The sequence below is a fragment of the Ipomoea nil genome, unplaced genomic scaffold, assembly GCF_001879475.1.
Source record: "Ipomoea nil cultivar Tokyo-kokei standard unplaced genomic scaffold, Asagao_1.1 scaffold0268, whole genome shotgun sequence".
Lineage (NCBI taxonomy): Eukaryota > Viridiplantae > Streptophyta > Magnoliopsida > Solanales > Convolvulaceae > Ipomoea > Ipomoea nil.
The window spans coordinates 2980492-3002969 of NW_017616696.1; the positions used below are offsets into that span (position 1 = coordinate 2980492).

The window sequence follows — 22478 nt, forward strand, 5'->3', positions numbered from 1 at the left end:
CACTTTATAACTCTTATTAAATTAAATAAATTAGTAGCTACAACAAAAAATAATACATATGCATTTATTAGATGTCTATAATGCCTTTATTTTTTTAAAAAAAAAATATTCATTATAAAAAATTTAAAAAGAGATATAATTTCGTTAGTTATATTATCTTTATTTTCTACAATTCAAAGATTCATTACCTCCAAATTAATTAATTTATTATATTCACTACATTGTCCATTGTCTTCTTTTTACATTATCTTGTAATTAAAATATTAAATATCAAAGTTATAATACAAAATATGCTATATATATTTATTTACCAAGTATTTTATACAAATATAATAAATATTAATATTTTCTTCAATACTTTCGCATGATAACCTACGATACACATCTCACAACACATGAAACATGTAGGGGAAAAACTATCACTACCAAATATCAATAGGTGCTTGTAATATTTGGTAGTGGTAGTTTTTCCCCTACATGTTTTATGTGTTGTGAGATGTGTGCCGTAGGTTATCATGTGAAAGTATTGAACAAAATATTAATATTTATTATATTTGTATAAAATACTTGGTAAATAAATATATATAACATGTTTTGTATTATAAGTTTATAACTTTGATATTTAATTATAAGATAATATAAAAAGAAGACAATGGACAATGTAGTGAATATAATAAATTAATAAATTTGAAGGTAAGGAATCTTTGAATTGTAGAAAATAAAGATAATATAACTAATGAAATTATATTTCTTTTTATTTTTTTATAATGAATAATTTTTTTAAAATGAAGCATTATAGACATCTATTCTAAATTAATTAAATGCGTAGGTATTATCTTTTGTTGTAACTACTAATTTATTTAATTTAATAAGAGTAATAAAGTGTCGTACATACTTTTCATCAACAATAATGGAATCAATGATTTTTTAAAAAAAAAAAATCATTCCTTGTTGAGACAAATTGTTTTGAGAGTTTGTCAAGACATTTGCTACAATTGCTGTTAATAGATGATGATAATAAATAATTCAAAATATATTGTTACAATAGATATTGTTATAATGATATAGTAAAAATTAACTTACAAATTTCTTTAGAAGTTTTCATGCATTGATAAAATTCTGATGTGTAAACTTGTTCAATTGAAGCTAGTAGGATGTTAACATTGTCAATTATTTGGAAAATGGTCCTACAGTTTTAGAGTTCATGTGTACTTGTATTTATGATCAACAACTTTTGTAGTTAGGACGCGCAGGTTTGACAATGATGTAAGAACAATTTTGTCCGATAAAAAAATAATAATATAATATTTGTAAAGTAATGTACAATTGTATCATTATAAAAAAAATATAAAAAATATTAATACTATAATGACCTAAATTATTTCAATAATGCAAAAGCATAATTGATATATTAAGTTTTGTTCTAAATAACCAAAAGAAGTATTTTATTAATACCATGAAAAAATTAAAAAAAAAATAATTTTTTTTCTGCAATTAAAATTATATTCACTACATTGTCATTATCTTTTTTTCTGCACTATTTTTTAATTAAATATCAAAGTTATAATACAAAATAATGCTATATATTTATTTACCAAGTATTTTATTAATACCATGAAAAAATTAAATAATATATAATTAAGCCAATCATATTAACTACTTGAGTGATTTTTTGACAAAGAGAGTATTCAAATCACACAACAAATTGAAGTGGAAAACTACCTCGCAATAACTTTGTTTTAACAATCAGCCGTTAGCGAATTGTATCACGGTTGGTAAAAATATATTTAAAAAAAATTAACTGTTTAGATTAACATGTAAAATGACCTAAGGGTATACATAATAATAACAACAACAACAACAACAACAACAACAACAACAACAACAACAACAACAACAACAACAACAACAACAACAACAACAACAACAATAATAATAATAATAATAATAATAATAATAATAATAATAATAATAATAATAATAATAATAATAATAATAATAATAATAATAGCTTTAAAATAATAATTTAACAAAAGAAATAAAATAAAACATATGGGGAGCCGAAGTCACTTTTTCCACATCGGTGGGAAAAGTGGCATGGGAGCCTTGAGGCTCCTATAAAAGGAACCTTAAGGCTCTAATTTAAAAATTAAGCTTGCCCATCCGTTGATAGGCAAGCAGTGAGGCAGCAAAACTGACTCTTGTTATTCAAGAAGTCGAAATGGCTCTACAATAATTTTTTTTTTTTTTTAAATATAGAGGTGTTTTGGAGAAATCATTATAAAAAACGCTAAGTGAAAATATTGTAAATTGCAATGTTTGTATTTTCAGTGGTTTGGAACAAATTGTTGCTTCAAACTGTTGAATAACCAAACACTTTCTTTAGCATTTTGATCTTTGGGTTACATCGTACATATTTACCAATCGTCCAATATCTTTGGGTTACATTATAATTAAAAGTGTTAAATTTTTACTACATCTAAATTCTTTAAATTAGGAATTTCTTTATCCATAATAATTTATTCAACAATAATGGTTGAACTAAATGAACACTGACCAAAACACCTAAAGGACTGGTACCGTTGATTCATTCATTGATCTTGTATATATGTGCAGTCATTAAATATATTAGAACCCTTTGAAAAAAAATACTTGGTTACTATTTAAAAAAAAAAAGTTTAGTAACAATTATAATGAATCTCATATAATGAATCTTATGTATGAACTTTTCATATATAATATTAGATTGTTTATATTTTACCAAGTGGTTTGTGGTCCACTGGTATTGAGTTGCTCTCCTAAGTGAGAGGTGAAAAGTTTGAACCTCACTTGAGGCAAGAAGTGTGTATATGTAGGGTATCCCCTTTCCTTAAAATAAAAAAAAGATTGTTCATATTTTATTTTTTCCTTGAGATTTCCTAATTTATCATTAATTATATGATTATCCCTTAATTCACCGTTAGTCTAATTCTAATATTAAAGTTTAATAGAACTCTAACCACAAATCCTTATAGAATTATAACTCTTACCCCAAATAGAATTATAACTCACCATTAGTCTAATTCTAATATTAAAATCTAATATAGAATTATAACTACACCACGAAGTATAGAATCTAATTGTATGTTTGTACACCTCTTATCATGTTTCTATAATATTATTTGTATAAACAAATTGCAGCTACACTATGCCGGATTGTCGGCACCCCCTCAAACTCAACCTACTGCCGGAATCTCCTCAAACTATATTAGTATATAGTTAATATTTTATGCCCTAATTTTTATTTGCTTTCCCTTATGTCCCATATTTGGTTTCTACCATACCCATACAATTATTTTATTGACAATTATAATCAATCTTGACTATATTATCTTGCATTTGTAAACTTATAATTACGTATTTAAATACGCAAATTCAACGAACATTCAATTATCTATGCATGAACAACTCCAATATAATCTTGCCTTGATATACTTTAAAGTACTTTTTAAGAAAAAAAAAAAAACATTAGGCATTATCTCAATCGCACAATGCCCGTAAAAAACTAATATACAAAGAAGTACTTATAAAAATCGGGAAGAAGAACACCAATATCTTTATTTCCATTTACTTTCCTAATTTACTAAAGAAATAAGATATACGCCGTGACATTAAAGAATAATTGAGTATGCTTAATATTTTAATAATTAGTTTTTTGGTAATGTTCTATGCAAAGTAAGTTTCCTTAATGTTGAAGTTAGTCATTATATATATATATATATATATATATATATATATACTAATTTTTTTACGCGCTTTGCGCGAATGGGATAATACCCAATGATTTTTTTTAAATAAGTATTTCAAAGTATATCAATGTAATATTATATAGAAGATGTTCATGTATAGGTAAATAAATGTTAAATTTGTTTATTTAAATTAGTAATTTAAAGTATATATAAATGCAAGATAATATATGAGATATTGATTACATATAACTGTCATAAAAATAAATGAAATAAGGTTCAAATTGACCACTAAACGTAACCTGAAAATGCAATTAGGTTACTGGACGAAAATAAAGTGCAATTAGACCACTGAACACTCCAAATGTATGCAATTTCACCTGATAGCAGGTTACCATCAATTTTAGCAACATGCTTACATGGCAGCTGAGTTGACAATTTTAATAATTTTTAATAAATTTCAATAATAAATTTTAAAAAACGACCCCGTCTGTTTTATTTTTATTTTTTTTAAAAAAAATTCAATTTTTTTAAAAAAAATTATTATTAAACTTTATTAAAATTTATTTAAAATGCCAACTCAGCTGCCACGTAAGTAGGTAACCTTCTAAAATTGATGGTAACCTGCTATCCAGTGAAATTGCATATATTTGGAGTGTTCAGTGGCTTAATTGCACGTTTTTGGAGTGCTCAGTGGCCTAATTGCATTTTTATATTATGTTCAATGACCAATTTGAACCTTATTCCAAAATAAATGTTTGCAACTTTGTAATAACGCTAGTCTAAATATTTAGTAAAAAAGCGATAGTCTAAATAAATACAACTTTTGGTTTAAATTTCTCTAATTCTCGTTTGAGTAGCATTGTCATTGTCTTCATCTTCAATACATGTTTTTTTTTTTTTTTTTTTGTTTGGTTATTGGTAGTATGTCATGTGCAATTAGGTTATTGTTGGTAGCATAGAGGTATTTATCATGTAATGAGATTATGGTGTAGGAAGCTTTAGATTTTTCTTGTTGTGTATATGACTGAGATTTTAGTTGTGCTATAAGCTCTTTATCTTACAAGCACATGTTATATTTGATAGTGGTAGTTTAATTTCCCCTACATGTTTCATGTGTGATGTGTGCGTGTCATATGTTATCATGTGAAAGTATTGAACAAAATATTAATATTTATTATATTTGTATAAAATACTTGGTAAATAAATAAATAAATAAATAAATAAATAAATAAATAAATAAATATATATATATATATATATATATATATATATATATATATATATATATATATATATATATATATATATATATATATATATATGCCCAGTGTCATATCATTTTATAGGTCCCAGGGCTTAGCAACAAAAGTGGACCCTATATGAAATTAATTTACATTTTTATAACTAAAATTTAAATTAAATAAAGGAAAATTACTAATGGTAAATAACTTGTAATAAGATTCAATTTTTTTTTTCAATTTTACATACACATGAAAACAATTCTACATGCTTTTAAAAATTCAAAATAATTAATAACCACATCAATGCATTCATAAATAAATAACTATAGTAGTTTATAAAAATGAATAAGCATTTTAAACCAAATAAGCTTCTAAACAATCACATTGTTATTATAATAAATAATAAAATAATTATTAATAAAAATTTATAAAACAAAACTTACAAATAAGAGCAGAAATCTTAAGTATTAGAGCAGTAAACCAAATCACTTTAGACATGATAAAAGATATTCATACTAAAATAAAACATAATTAATTGGATAAAATAGTTCGAACAGAAAACACATTATAAATCACATATCTTCTATATTAATATCATATTTATAAATACTTTTTCTTTTCATCAGATCAATTTCAAGTTTTTCTAGATTTGTTTGAATACGATGACACACAATAGAACTTCAAAACTACATTGAGTCGATAATTCATTAAAAAAAACACTATCTTTTAAAATATTTTTCATAACGAAATCACAAAATATATTAGATATAATAAAAATCACAAAATAACACATGTTTTAAATATAAGTAGTAAATTACTCGAATACAAATAGATTCAAAATTTGATATGCATGAATCACAAATCAATCTATATTATAAATACCACTATAATTATAAAAATATTTAAAAAATCACAAAATTACAAATTAAAAATTAATATAAAAATACATATAAAGGTTTGACCCCTCAATCTTTAGCAAAAAAAACATAGAGTACATCCTACCAATTAAGCTAACTAATATTTTATTAATATGAATGTATATTATATACTTATACAAAAATTCTATAGTATATATAAAACATAGTAGGGTAGGTTGGTGGCCCCTTCTAAGTGTATAGTAGGCCCTGGTCCGAGCCTACTGAAAAGCACTTTTGCCGTATTTAATTAATTTGAATTCATGTAGGTCGCAATAGAGGTCCAGCTTGTCCTTGCTCAGTATCGGGCTTGACTGAAAAGCATTTTAACAGTATTTAATTAATTTGAATTCAGGTAGGCCTCAGCAGATAATTTGAAAAACAGTCTCTTCCTCCCCAGGTAGCATATGGCATATAGCTAATGATCAACATTCAGACAAATTTAAGTATAGTTGACAGCAATATGATAAATAACTTTTAGCCATTCCTTTTCCATGCTCGATCTTTCAATAACAAAGAAAAGAATGCATATGCATCGATCTAACCAAGTTTTCTTTTTTGCATAAGTCATATCTCTATTTTTGGGTAGCCCGGCCCATTCAAGCCTGTCGTTTCTTTTAATGGAAACCCCTGGGGCCACTTCGGTGTTCTAGGGTCTTCATTTCCTTTATATATTTATTTATGAGAAAATGGTACTTTTTGTCTCTAAGTTATAGGATAATTATAGAATTTGTCTATAAATATTGGCCGTACTCATTTTTTTATCCCTAATAATCATTGTTTTTTTTTTGTCCCTTTACTAACAAAATATTATCGACAAAATTTGTAATTTTAGTATAACTCAAACATGAAAAGTGAGCATGAAAAGACAAAAAGTACAACGTCAGTGATAACTGAGGAACGAAAAGTGAACATGACTAACACTCAGAGACAAATTTTACAATTACCATATAACTTAAGGACGAAAAGTACCATTTTCTCTTTATTTATTTATTTATTTTAATTGCTCTAAACACTCTCAATTGAGGATGTTAGGGATGCCAATTGCCACATACTAAGAAGTTTAGCTGTCAAATGTCCAAATATTTGGCAAAGAAAAATACTATATGTACCCTTATTTTTTACTTTCAATTTTTATTTTCATACACAAAATTTTGATGTAGACACTTATATTGGGATCCACATAAAAAAAAAAAAAAACAAAAAAATATTACGTGTAGTCCCATTTTTTACTCCCAACTTGTACTCCCTCTCACAAATTCTTGATGTAGACACATTTTCTGAGATCCATATCATGAAAATATCTAATCTTTGTTTGTCATGTCATGGAGTAAAAGTAAGTGAGTAGAATTTGAGAGTACATATAATAGAACTTTATAAAAAAAAATGACTTATTAGAACCCGTCAAATCAAAAAGTAAAATTTAAGAGTACACGCAGGATAATTTTTTGGCAAATATTAGAAAAACAACTTGGGTCAACAAGCTGTACACTACAGTACTACACCGTACTGATATACTTAGCAGGTGTCATATATGTTGCATGTGCTCAAAAAGTGGTGAACAGTGGATGTGGTACGTGGACAATTGCTCACCATTTTATTTTTGAAACAATCACTTGGCATGAATTGCAATTCAATAAAATGATAAACTACATTGTTTGGTTGGAGGAAATTGTAATTCCATGAAATTGCAATTCCCTCAATCATTGAATTGCAATTCATAGGTCTCCATACGCCATATGAAGTGCAATTCATCCATATAAAGTAAAAAAAAAAATAATAATAAATAAAAAATAAATAAATAAAGAGGAAAGAAATGACATACTTGTCCTTGAATGTTATTATTAATATTAGGGAAAATCGCATTTTTGGTCCCTCAATTGTTCTCAAATATGCAATGTAGTTCCTCATTGTCAATTTTGCAAAATTGGTCCCTCAAATGTTTCAATTGTAGTCAATGTAGCCCTGTGGTTAGATTTGTCACTAACTAGTGTTAAAACTATGGACAATTTGGTAATTTCATAGCTCACTAATTTTACCCCCAATTAGTGACGAGACTCATGGGTCTCGACCTTTTGCCGGAGAACGGTTCTCCCGAAGAGCTGCTTCACTTCCGGTGCACCCTCAGGGAGATTCGAAGTTGTGAACAGTATGTCAGCAGCTTTCCCAATATTTAAAAAAAAAAAAAACAAAAAAGACGGCTATCTACTTCTTGACTCCCAGTCTCCCACTATCACTTCTCATTTTCATACTGTGCTTTTCTTTCGTTTGTTCATGGAGTTTCCGCCCTTCTTTTCCCTATGCATTGTCTTCTTTTTCTTCACACTCTTCTCGAGGTCATCCAATGGTTTAGCTCCGCCTTCCAATGTCGAGATTCTTCTCCGGAAAATCAAGCATTCACTACAAGGAAACGCAGAGAATTTGCTGCTATCGTCGTGGAACGCCGCCGTGCCTCTCTGTCAATGGCGAGGACTCAAATAGGTGTTTACCAATGGCTCTTCTCTGTGATGCGTTGACATGTCGTCTCCGCAATGGACCAATCTATCTCTCTACAGAGACCCCTCTCTCCGCCTCGCATCTCTCCAGCTCCCTTCCGCTAATCTCACTACGGAAAACTCAAGGCGTGCACTGTTTCGCAGCCGGAAACGCCAAGACTATCGTTGGCTTGGAACTCAAATGTAGACCATCACCGCAGGCTCTCGCTCCAAATCAACAAAGAGAACGGCGAACTACATTGGCTAGGAAGTCAGATGAAGGAGGAATTGGGGGTAAATTTAGTGGGCTGTGAAATTACCAAATTGTCCATGGTTTTAACACTAGTTAGTGACAAATCTGACCGCAGGCTACATTGGCTACAATTGAAACATTTGAAGGACCAATTTTGTAAAACTGACAATGAGGGACTACATTGCATATCTGGAAACAATTGAGGGACCAAAAGTGCGATTTTTCCTTAATATTATTACACAAAAGTATTTTTAGTCTTTATATCACTTCTTCCATTTCCATTCGAATAATTCTATTCCTCTCTGTCAAATAATGTAATTTTAATTCTTACTTTATTTCCACCTTATTTTTTTTCCCACCAAATTAAATTCTTTTTCCCCTTAATTCCTTTCTTCCAACGACCCTATGTATTTCGTGGGAATCAAAGATTAACCTTATCATTAGAGTAAGAGTTTTTCATGTAACTCTTAACCATTGAGCCAAGTTCTGAAGCTTATTCACTATTTCTTTGTACAACTATATATATATATATATATATATATATATATATATATATATATATATATATATAACAAATTGCACTTATGATCCTGTGACTATTAGGGTACTGATAATTTGAGTACGTGACTTTCAAAACTCCCAATTTAAACCTTTAACTACGCAATTATTAGCAGATTGGTCCTGCCGGCCAATTTTGACCGGAAAAATGTAATTTTTTTAAAATTATTTATTTATAAGGGCAAAATGATCATTTAACGTCATTTCTTCTTCTTCATGGCGACCGGAAAAGAAAGTCTCGCCTAAAGTCCCGACCGGAAGCTACAACATAGCCCAGATTGCTTATGAACTGAATGTGCTTGGAACCCGGGGTCCAAGCTTTGACACCAAATTGGCTTGTGAATAGATGAAAGAATCATCAGATTATTAGGATGTTGAAAAAAAAAATAGCTATTCTGTAATGCCCTTTATGTTAGCTCAATCATAATCTGGGCTGCCCATGAAGGAGAAGAAGAAGAAATGACATTAAATGACCATTTTGCCCTTATAAATAAATAATTTTAAAAGAATTATATTTTTCCGGCCAAAATTGGTCGACAATTTGGCCGGCAGGACCAAATCTGCTAATAATTGCGTAGTTAAAGGTTTAAATTGAGAGTTTTGAAAGTCACGTACTCAAATTATCAGTACCCTGATAGTCACAGGACCAAAAGTGCAATTTGTTATATATATATATATATATATATATATATATATATATATATATATATATATATGAGTAAAAGACATTTTTGATCCTAAATTTATAGTGGCACGGACAATTTTAGTCCTTCTTAAAAAAATCAGACAATTTGTGGGCACTCTTATTGTGACGAGGACAATTTTGGTCCTCCGTCAATCTTCCCGTTAGATGCTCCGTTTGAGAAGGGGTAATTTTGTCTTTTCAGTCCTAAGTATTTTTCCTCTTCATTCCTAGTTATTTTTTTTCTGCCTCACAGTCTCTCTTTCTCTCGTCTCCCTCAAGGAGTTTTCCGGCAGCCACCATCTTCATCCCTTCTCTCCCTCGACCACCCAGCAACGAACCAGTGGCGTAGCAGCTTCGGGGACCTCCGCCATCACCTTCTCGTCCTCGGCTTCTTTAGTTTGACGACCTGCAGCAGGCGACGACGGCAACACCCATCAGCAGCGACGCTCCACTCCGGTGACATTTCCTAACTCTCGTCGTCTCTCGTTTTCCTTGGGCGTAGGTGGTAGATCCGGCGAGCAGAAGGCAGAAAAACGACAGGTCGGGCGTCTTCCGATCCAGTTCGAGCTTTTCCCGGCGGCGAACTCCGGCCTTGCTTCGGAGAAGTGGCAGAAATGGCGGCAGTTCCGGCGTGGTGTTCCTCTGACGGCGTGGGGTTCGGTAGTAACGAAGGTGAGGCATTGTTTTACTGTTTTTGAATCAAGAGATCCGATGTGTGCCTTGCCTGTAATTGGAAGGATTTTATGAAATTGAGCCCTATTTCTTATCAAACTAAACAACATATCAGAGTCCCATGTTTCTTCTCTGCAACTTTCTTTCCATTCCATCTTTGATTCAAGAAGAGGCCTTGGGAGCAGCAGACCGCTGCTTCTTCGAACCATCTTGCTTCTTGTCAGAATCTGCAGCCTTTCTCCGGTCCTTCCTCTTTCTCTCTTCTTCAACGCAGTCATCTGAGCCTTCAACAAAATTGCGTAAGAAGCTTGAAAACGTTGGTGATGTTTCGGCCCCACCATTGTAGAAATGTTCTTTTTCCATCAGTTGCTCGAATAAGAAACTTATATTCAATTTTTTCACCAGCACTCTTCAATTTATTACGCGTGGCTTTAGATTTCATTGAGGAATGGGTCTGGCTGTAAACGTATCATCACTGTAGCATCTAACAGAGCATCACTGTAGAAAAGACAAAATTACCCTTTTCAAACGGAGCATCTAACAGGAAGATTGACAGAGGACCAAAATTGTCCTCGTCACAATAAGAGTGTCCATAAATTGTCTAATTTTTTTAAGGAGGACTAAAATTGTCCGTACCACTATAAGTCTAGGACCAAAAATGTCTTTTACTATATATATATATATATATATATATATATATATATATATATATATATATATATATATATATATATATATATATATATATATATATATATATATATATATATATATATATAGTAAAAGACATTTTTGGTCCTAGACTTATAGTGATACGGACAACTTTAATTTGAGTAGCTTATTGATGTCAAGCTTATTATTTTAAAAGTCTAATTTATCATTAATAGTGGTTGGTTATTGTGGTGTTTATATTTATTCAATTTTTATTTAAATTTACACGGCTGGAAATCAAGGAATTTCCGACCACCTGAAAATGATCTTAAATCAAGTCGGAAAAATCTTCGTCGCTATTTCCTCCGGTGACCGGAAATAGCATCCAATTTTGTAAAGTGATCGAAAAAATCGGTTGCTAGAAAGATTAACAGAAATTCCCAACTCAATTTAAAAAATTTAAAGTGCCAAATTTAATTTTTGACCACCTTTACTTTGTGGTCGGTATTTTCAAACACTAAGTGAAGTTAGTCGGAAATTCCGACCTATTTCCCACCATAATTCTTCGACGAAAAATTTAAAAAATATTGATCATTTTTTCGACCATTTTTAGGTGGTCGAAAAACCAAATATTTCAACAGTGTTATATTTTAATATCATCAGAACCGCCTAGAGTCCGGCATCTGAATTGAAACATACACATATACAATTGTGTTAAACATTCTGTTGAATTACTATTAACAATTTATTTTTATTTTATTTTAATTTTAAATTATATTTTTAATATTGAATTATTATTAACTATGAAGTATTTCTTTATAATTATAACAATATTAATAATAAAATAAAAATAATATTTAAAATAATTAATAGTAACTCAACTATAACAATAAATTATTAAAATACTTTAAGAGTTAAGTAAATAAAATAATATACTTATGTCCGGCGTCAATATATCTGAGGGGGCCTTGGCCACGGAGGAAGGAGACTATTTGGGTACGCCAGAATAGGAAGTTCTTCGTGGTGAGTTTGATGGAGACGAAGTGGTGGGCTGAGGTGAGGGAATTGGTGTTCACGGGAACGGTGGTGGTGGTTACTGTACGCTCGGAAGAATTTGTCGACATCGGACAATTTTCGGGAAAAGATTAACAAGAAACAACCTATCGCTAATTGATACCAGATGAGATGATAGAATTCAAAATCTGATTAGTTACATAGAGATTACAATGATGAGTCCTATAAGAAAGCTACCACCTAACTCTCCTAAACTATAGACTAGAATACTTAATTTATAACCACAAATATAAACTATATGTTATAATGGAATTATATTATTACTAACACTTATATATACGTTATTTTATTATATGTATCGACTAAAAGTAAAGAACTAATTTACTAAAACACCTTTCTATAACTTGTTAATATTATCAATTAATAAAATTAGCTAACACAATCAATTATCAGCTACCAACTAAATCAATATATTATCAGTTACAAGTTACAATTAATTGCCATATATCCCCAACCTTTTCTGCAGCTTGGCAATGCTCATGATCTCTTAGTACGTTTTAGATGAATTATCCTTTTTGGTCAGATGCTGTTGATTTTATTGCATGGAATAATTGAAACATAAAAATAATTTTTATTTATTGGTGATGAGTGAAAATGGTAACATAGAACAATCCACTAAAGAACATTCATGAGTATATTTGGATGGATTGATAACGTCGATAATAAAATATTAAAAACATACTGTAATTGACAAAAAAACAAAAACAAACAAAAAAAAAAAGATTATAATATATTATACAGATCTAAATTTTGTTAAAACATAAATAACATAGGAAAGAGGGAGTGGGAGGTGGCTATCAGCCAATTCCAACCCAATTAGGCACAATCAAAGTTTTAGGCGGTAACAGATTCAATTTGATTGAGTTACATTTTTTTAAAAGACAAATTAAGTTACGTTATTCTCACTTAGATTGGTCCTAAATGACGTATAAATTATGTATTTTTAGTATTAGAATTGTGAACTTTTAGAATATAAATTGTTTCTAAATCAAAACACATAACAACTATAGAATGGAATTTGTGAATACAATATAGGGTCATCAAATCATAATATGTTATTATTGTGTGACTGTCGTATTTAAAATGAACTTGTGAATACAAAACAAGGTAATCAATGACATATATGTTAACATTGTGTGTTCGAAGTATTCAAATTGTGAATTTTTCAAAGGTAAATTGCAAGGTTGCAAAAAACGTTAGGCGCCCCCTAGGCGCTGAGGGGGGTGCCTAGGCGCCGATTTTTTTAATTTTTAATTTTAATTTTTTTTTAATTTTTAATTTTTAATTTTTTAAAAAATAAAAAAATAATAAAATTTAAACTAAAAATTTTAAAATTCAATAGTAAAACATAAGGTTCTTCTAGTTTTTTCTTACAAATTATTTACGTAAGTGGTTGTAAAATCGTTTTGAATATTGTTGAAACCATCTAAATACATAAAAAAAAAATTAAAATTAAAATTAAGAGCAAAAGAAACATTTTTTGGAGAAATTAGAGGGTCAAACCGCCTTTGGTGTTTGCGGTGTATAAATCTCGAAAAAATACGCAATTTGAAAACAAAAATTGTCCAAAATGGACAACCGAGTCAAAAGTTATGCCTTGCCAAACACTACTGGAAATTATGAAATTTCCGACCACCTGAAAGTGATCTTAAATCAAGTCAAAAGTCTTGTTCCGACCACTTTTGGTGTCCGGAAAAATCTTTGTTGCTATTTCCGACCACTTTTTGGTATCAACTTGATTTAAGATCATTTTCAGGTGGTCGGAAATTCCATAATTTCCACTAGTGAAAGTTTCTACACTTTTCAACAAAAAAAAAATAATAATAAAAATAAAAATCGGCCGGTTCATCCGGCTAGGCGGCTGAATCGTCCGCGGCCGGGCGGCGCCTAGGCGCGATTTTTGCAACACTGATAAATTGTAAATATGTAAATTGTGAACATTTGGACTCAGGTCTACCCCCACATAATAATTTGCGAGACACGGGACGGTGGGCCTTGACTTAGTCTCTCATCCCACCACGTTTTTAGGAATATTGTTGGGCTTTATTTGTATCCTAGTTTCTTTTACGTGCGTTGCGCAAATGAGATAATGTCCAATGATTATTTTAAATCAGTACTTCAAAGTATATATAGGAGATGTTCATGCATAGGTAATTGAATGTTGAATTTGTTTATTTAAATCGGTAATTCAAAGCATATAAATGCAAGATAATATATGAGAGATTGATTATAATTGTCACTAAAATAAATATTTAGAGCTTTGTAATAACGCTAGCCTAAATACTTAGTCTAAAAGCGATAGTCTAAATAATTTTTTTTTTTTAAATGCAAGAAAATGATTTTTAAAGTTTCTAATTTATAATCTTAATTTGATGTTCAACTTTGAATGCTATGTATTTAGTCGGATTATTTGATCAAAGTTTATGTTAAATTTTATATTGTATTTTTTTAATACATTTTAATATATTCATAGTATATGTTTTACAATTATGCTAACTTGATTGTGATTGGATTCGAACCTAAAACCTTTCTTATAGAAATTAATAAGTAAGTTAAGAATAATAAATAGTTAACGGAATACAGGGTTATTTAAGGGAAGAAAATAATATAATAGATGGTAAATAAGAAAAATCATAACAAAAAAATACTAAAATCAAAATAATATGAACCATTCATTTCAAGAAACAATTACACTAACATTTTTTTTGTTCCTTTAAAGGCATAATCATGTTCAAAAATCAATTTCATTACCCAACATCTTTGCAACACTCTAGCATTAATTCAAGGAATATTACTATAATCTAGACTTATTAATTCGGACCACCAGAATTAATTAATAATTTGAAACACCCGAATTAATTAATTCCATCAAGGATGATTGTTGATGCTTTTGCAGTGAGCAATTGCTGCCTCAATGGGACCATCAATGTCTGAAGTGAAACTGCAGCTTCTCTTGTGGAAGTTGAGCTCATGAAAATCCCTTGAACTGAAAGAAATGGATGAGAAGGAGGAGGAGGAGGAGGAGAAAGAGGAAGATAAAGAGGAAGAGGAACGCCATTTGAATTCTGCAGATGAGAATGATGAGAGTGGCCTTCTGTGATAACTCCTCTTCATTATCACCACTTTATCCTTAATCCCCTCCCTGTTAATTGAATACCCAAATAGGGTTTTCTTTTGTTCTGCTTTCAAGTGTTTATCAGTCACAGAAGAAACATCTATACAGGCAGACTTTCTGAAAAATGATCTGAGACTAAAAACTCTTGAAGCCTTTCCCCTGTTACCCATCAACGACTTCTTAAACAGTCTGAGCTTACTAAGCCAAGAATGTTTCTTCTCTTGATCTTTATTAATGGAAGTGCTCAAACAAGTGGACCTTTTAAAGTGGTCAGCAGGGATGAGTGAAAAGCTCAGTCTGCATGGCTCTATTGCTGGTGTTGAGCTTGCAAATTCCATAATGATGAACTCATCATCATCTTCTTCCTCAACAATGGAGTTTTGATCTCCTGTTGGGGTGGTTTTGAGGAGGTTTTGGACGGTTTGAAGCCGTGGAGGGAGGAGAAGAGGGAGGATTTTCCCTTTGTAGAAGAGATCATCTGCTGGGAGCACAGTGAGCTCTTTGTTGTGATTGAAAGAATTAGAAGTAATCTGGAACTCAAAGTCTGTGCTTTGTGGGGAAAAAGAGTTCACTTCTATATCTATGTACTCATCATCCTCAGCTGCACTAACTTGATATGGAAGGGAATGATAATTTCTGGCCATCCCATTTGAAGTCTGACCAGAAAAATGAAAATTTCTCTGCCTGGAGATGTTTGTGGGGAGAAATGGCTTCTGCATGTAGATATTCATGGGGAGAAGTGACTTCTGCATGCAGCTGATGATGATGTATATGTTTATGGGGTTGAAAGCTGAATAATTAATGTTGTTTTGAGGAGAAAAAGAGCAACCTTTTATAGATGCAAAAGTTGCATATTAATATAATGCCCGCGGGACTTAGTTCAATGGTTCAAGAGTGACCTTGAAATTAAAGTCTTGCCCCTGTGAAAAATTATTGATCAGAGGTGATGAAGATTCATTATACACAGAGTGTACAAGCAGTGGTGGAAACTGAGGACTAGACTGATTGAAGACTCTTTGTGCACGGAGTATTGTACAGGGTTGGAAATTGAGAACTGAACTGATTGAACGACTCACGAATTACCTCTTTGTGCTCTTATGTCTGATGGGATCGCAAAACGAGGTTAACCCACTGCACACCCTCACACATTGGTTATATATGTGTTTTTCTCGTCACCAAAAAAAAAAGTTTCATCTTAATTTAATGATGGTTAACTTATAATAATACACAATATATATTTCTTTTAGAGTTTGTAATTCGGAGTTCTTCGAGTATTGATTTTGTCATGTTTAGTCCTAAACTTTCAAATTAAGCCCTTCAATTTTCAAATTTTAACCAGTTGTGGTTCTTCAGATTTCAAATTTTAACCAATCGTAGGACCACCGTTAATTAAAATTTGAAACTTAAAAGATCACGCATGGATGGTTAACTTGAAAATTTAGAACTAAACATGACAGAACCAATAAGATTCCAAATGACATTAACTTTCTTTATATAGAAATGAAGAACACGTTTAGTATGTTTTTTTTTCTGCTAAATAAAGTAACATCGCCTTTATATTTAATTATTTATAGAGTAGTCCACCATTAACATGCCCCACAATGGTTCTAAATGTTAACAAAAGGCCAATGCAAGTTAGTAAAGCTTAGCTTCAAGAACGGTAAGGAATATAATATTGGTCGCTTTTCTTGGAAAAAATCTTACAATGCTGAAATTAGATTAGTACAAAAGCAAATTCAATCATGCAAAAGCGAGCATTACCCTCTCCCACCCCCCACTCTTTTCCAACAAGTTGCTCATGTTATTCTTTTCAAGATATTTTGATATGAAAGTGTACAATGTAGCACCATTGTTACTCTGATCTTAATTGATATGAGTTAAAAGTTAAGATAAATTGATGCATGCCCCACCTTACTCTTTTTCAACAAGTTTCTCATGTTATTTTTGTCAAGATATTTTGATATGAAAGTGTACATAGATCGAGCACCGATATTACTCTTAGTTCATATGAGTTCGTTAAGATAAATTGAATTTATCAATTAAGGATGTTTTTAGAAGATATTTAATGCACGTGGTGTTGATTATTATGTGTATTTTATAGATCGATTATTAAGTAAAGATTTCTAATGCCTAGTTAGTGGAACCTAGACACAGTGTGGGATTATGTTCAAAGTGAGCATATCCCTTGTGCGCACCGCATTTGGTCCTGTTTACTGAGCAATTGAGTCGCCGTGATTTATATCCTCCCAAATGTTCTGTCGGGCCAGGGTGTAGGGGCCCTTGGGGAAACGCTATGCTGTAAGGTGGGCATGGTTCCATATCTATAATTTCTATATTGTATATCCATAATTTTTATACTGTAGAGTCATAAAATTTATACTTTAGATTCATAATTTCTAAACTGTAGATTCATAATTTAAATACAGTAGATTCATATTTTTTATACAGTAAATTCATAATTTCTATAGTGCAGATTCATAATATCTGTACTGTAGATTCATAATTTCTGTACTGTAAATTCATAATTTCTAAACTATATAGTTATCAAATTATGAACATATAATTCTCTGATTTGTGAAAACAGAGTTCAACAATTAGAATTTAAAGTATAAATTGTATGATCTACAATATAGAAATTATAGATCTACAATATAGAAATTATGAATATACAGTATAGAAATTATGGATATGGAACCGTACCCACTTTGCAAGGTGAGCTTGCCCCCTTGGGGTTGGTGTGATTCAACCTTTGGGAGAAGAAGAAAAAAATTTATTTTTAGGTAACAACCATATAAACTTTGTAGAATAACTAATTTGAATTATTAAAAGAGTTGGTGTGTTCGTGATAGTTTAAGGAGAGAATTAGAGAGTTTTCTGTATATAAGGATGATTGCAGTATAATTTTCAAACAAATAATTACTCGGAGTAACGAGTTATCAATCCATAGGGAAGTAAGGCGTATCAAACACTAACTACTAATTTGTTCTTGTTAAGCTAATCCTAACGAAAGACATGGATGATTGATTAAAACTAAATTAAAAGCAAAGTAGCAGGTTTGTGAAAACAATAAAGGGAGAATAAGATTCCTGGGATTCAAGTATTTAATCACCTAGTGCACATCTTAAGAACAATATTAAATCTGGATTTAAACAAGTGTGAGAATGCAAATAGGGGAAAGAGTTACTCCCGTAATCTCTAATCTAAGTAAATATTCGCTCCCGCAATATAAACACACAGCAAAATAGGAACATGCATTCATAATAAATTTTTAACTACTACCATCTCCCGATGTGCAACAATAAAGAACTAAACTCCTTAACAATTAAATATATCATCTCCCAAGGTTCAACAGTTAAGTGCAATTATGAGTGCCCCAAAATATGTCTAACTCCCGTTATGACATAAATAAAGCTATGAAAAGTAATTCGGGCCCTGAACTACTAGCAACAACAATATAATCACAATTGCAGCACAAGTATAAAACCCAAATATTAATATATTAAGAATCTGAGAAACATGCACATAGGTTCATAAACACTTTTTTCCCAAGAATCTCTACGGGAATTTAGCCAAGCATGACTAAATTATACATAGCAATTAATATAAAGAGTTTACAAATAATCAAAGTAAGTAGAAGAATGAACCAAGTGATTCTCCCAAATCTCCCTATACTTTTCTTTTTGCTTCCAAAGACAACTTGTAGCTCTTGATTCTCTTTCTTCTTGTCTCCAAAACACAGCATAATCCTCTCCAGGGTTGATGGAAGGCAAGATTTTATAGCGAGAACCAAGCGGGGAGAAATTATGAAGTTTTCACGCAAAACGGGCCAAAACCTCAACCAGCCCACTCGCCGACTCGACGTGTAGAGAACAAGCTCGACGCATAGAGCCGGGGCGCTCAATTTTCCGAAACCTTTTGGAAAAGTTCGACCGACTCGACGTGTCGAAACAGACGTCGACTTTTCGCGGCTCCTAGGCAGGACTTCTTGACTCGACGCGTCGAGCCTTCTGATCTGCACTCGAACGCAGATGCATACTGTAAAATCTGGACGCATCGAGCCATGAGCTCGACGGGTCGAACTTCTTTTGTTGACACCGTCCGGTCCTCTTCGGCTCCAAACTCGTCCTAGAACTTTGCTTGTTTTTGCAATTGACCCACAATGGTTCCAGAACACTAACAAACACCGTAAAACATTCAAAACAAGTGTAAACCATATCTAAATGATAAAACAAGGGAATATGTAATTAAAGTATCAATTCCATGAACTTAAACCCAACAAATATTATCAAACGAACACTAGAAATATATACAATTAAGCTCACATCAAAGGATAACTGGAACTTTATTGAAATGAGATATTTAATGATATAGTACAGTAGAGACAAGTGGTGGTGTTTAAGGAGAGTGATAGCATGCAACAGCCTCGTACTTTAAAGTTATTATGCAACATGATAATGAGTTTTACATCTTATTATTATTATTGTTGTTGTTGTTGTTGTTATTATTATTATTATTATTATTATTATTATTATTATTATTATTATTATTATTATTATTATTATTCATACAATGAAACAGAAAAAATTATATATAAACCCAAGTCATAAGTCATCACAAGTCAATAAAATCCACAAAAAGTAGAGGCTTCAATCAGTCGAATCTGGGGACTAATTAAATGCATACATGCATATATGCATGTCATTATAAATTAAAATTAATAGGATAGTTTAAAAGTATATTTTTTGTGGTTACATTTAAATGAATCAAGATTAATATATACTTAATACTAGCATTCTACCAAACTATAATATAAAATTATAGTTTTATATTAAATACACTTGAGTTCTACTTGAGTTTTATATTAAATACACTTTAAATTGACTAAATTATCACATTTAAGGTTTTTCTGCTAAATAATTCACCATACTTATTTATAGAGTGCACAACAGCCCGGTGCCAAGTGAGAAAAAGTTTCCTAGTAAAGTGCAAAAGGTATGTTACTTTTCTTGGAAATATCAATATATATATATATATATATATATATATATATATATATATATATATATATATATATATATATATATAATTGCAGAAGCACAACCCCACCCCCCTCGTTTTCAAAATGTTTTTCACTTTATGTTAACATCTCAAGTAGAACCCAATGCCTAATGGCCAAACAGAAAGAGTGAACTTTTGCTAGATTTTTGTCAAGATAATTTTATATGAAGTTTTCAGAATGTTTTGAATATATTTCTGGGTGAAGGATGTCCGTAGAAGATCATGTATATATGTGTCTAATTATAAGAGTTGGTTTATATATGTACATGGGTTGGGGCGGAGGCAGAAATTTTCTTGAGTACGTAGGGGTGAAAGGTTTTTATTGAAGCACAAAGAGTCAATGTCCTCACACTGGGTCCGAACCTGAGACCACTCATTTGAGGGCCACAGCTATGCCGCTCGAGTGCTCGACCACAAGGCCTTTGACTAGGGGTGAAAGGTTAAATTAATGAGATATTAAAAAAAAAATGAAATACTCAGAGGTAGAATCACAAATATTGTTGATTAGGGGCGAAAAAATCAAAACACATCAAAACGCAGATATGTTATATATATATATATATATATTATATATATATATATATATATATATATATATATATATATATATATACACACACACACACACACACATACGGGTGTGTATCACACTCAGTTATGGTATAGAGTCTCAAGTAACTGAATATGCTATCAGACGTTCCCGAGCCTAAGTTATGTATAGTCTAAAGTCCAAAAGTCCCTCCCTTAGGCATTGTATGTGCCTTATATAGAAGTTTGGAGGGGACACATATCGAGCATCCGACATGTTAGCCATATGTGACTTCCATGCATCGATTACGACAAGGGTAGTCCTAATGGTTCCACGTGCTTCGAGATTCCTGACATTCGCGTAAAGGTGATTTGATCATAAAATGCGATCGGGTTACTCTTCGACTTTAATTTAGTAATTGGGTTCGGTGCTCGGGACAGTATTTCTGACCAGATGTGATCAGGAGTTTCATCATGGGAGCAAAGCACATGCACCTTCTACAGATCCAAGGGTGTTGGAAATACATTCAATGTACAAGAGATTTCCACACGTCCATTATAAAGCTATAATTGTGGCCCATGTTTGAATTGTTAATTGTGGTTACATAATTCCATAGCCACACGTTCAAGTCATTTCCCCCTTAATTATAGTTGAGTTGTGGCTAGAAGGAAGGAAGTTGTCATACTAATCAGTATATAAGCAGCCTTCCTTCCATTTTTAGGATGCACGGTTTCCAAAAAAACCTTTCACTTCTATATGAGTTTTATTTCCCTAGGTCTGAGCAAAGTCAGGTTCACCTACGCTATAGAAGGTGCGAACTAAGCGTAGTTAGTCTGTGTAGCCTGTCGAAAGCGTGTCAGGGTTCTAACTGCACCGTTATCGGGCAAATAACGCTTTTAAGGTAGTGTTATTATAACACGGAAAAGATTTCCTTTCAGCCATACACCCGTTGTGTCCGTGCTTCTTAAAAGGTTTCCAGCCCGCGCGTTGACGTTGCGAATATTTTCCAACAGTTAAAAGCGTTATCATAGCAACAGTCAACTACTCGAATCATGAAGCAGATTATAATAATTTTTTGGCGACATGATGGTGTAGCAACAATAGAGATTAGCAGTGGAAGGCAACAACTTCATACAAAACAATACGGGTGAAGCACACTGCTTCGGCTTATGTGTAACCTTTAAGCAAGGGAGTACAATAGAAAAAATTATTGGGTTCATATCGGAGCTTTGACCATACTCCGATGAGGTTTGTCTCCTCATATTTTAATATGACATATGCATGTTTATACGCTAATAGACTATCATATGCAAATGATTATTTTGAGCACAAGTAGTCATATGTTATTGGGCATTGACCATATTCCCTTAAAATACTCATAATGGCATAATTTAGAAGATGATTTGACCATATCTTGCAATCTTATTATTATGTTTTGAGAGCATTTGAAACGTGAAATATATATTGTGACAAGTATTTTAGAAATCACCATTTCATATTTTATGGTGAGTGCTTTGAATATTATA

At 31.4% G+C, this 22478-nt stretch overlaps 1 protein-coding gene across 1 annotated transcript; it reads right to left on the reverse strand.

The window, feature by feature from the left end:
* Nucleotides 1-15118: 15118 nt before the first annotated feature.
* LOC109152767 (probable membrane-associated kinase regulator 4) lies at nt 15119-16117 on the reverse strand. Its single transcript, XM_019300415.1, has one exon. It carries the CDS (start codon nt 16115-16117, stop codon nt 15119-15121), a length of 999 nt encoding a protein of 332 aa, XP_019155960.1.
* Nucleotides 16118-22478: the final 6361 nt, after the last annotated feature.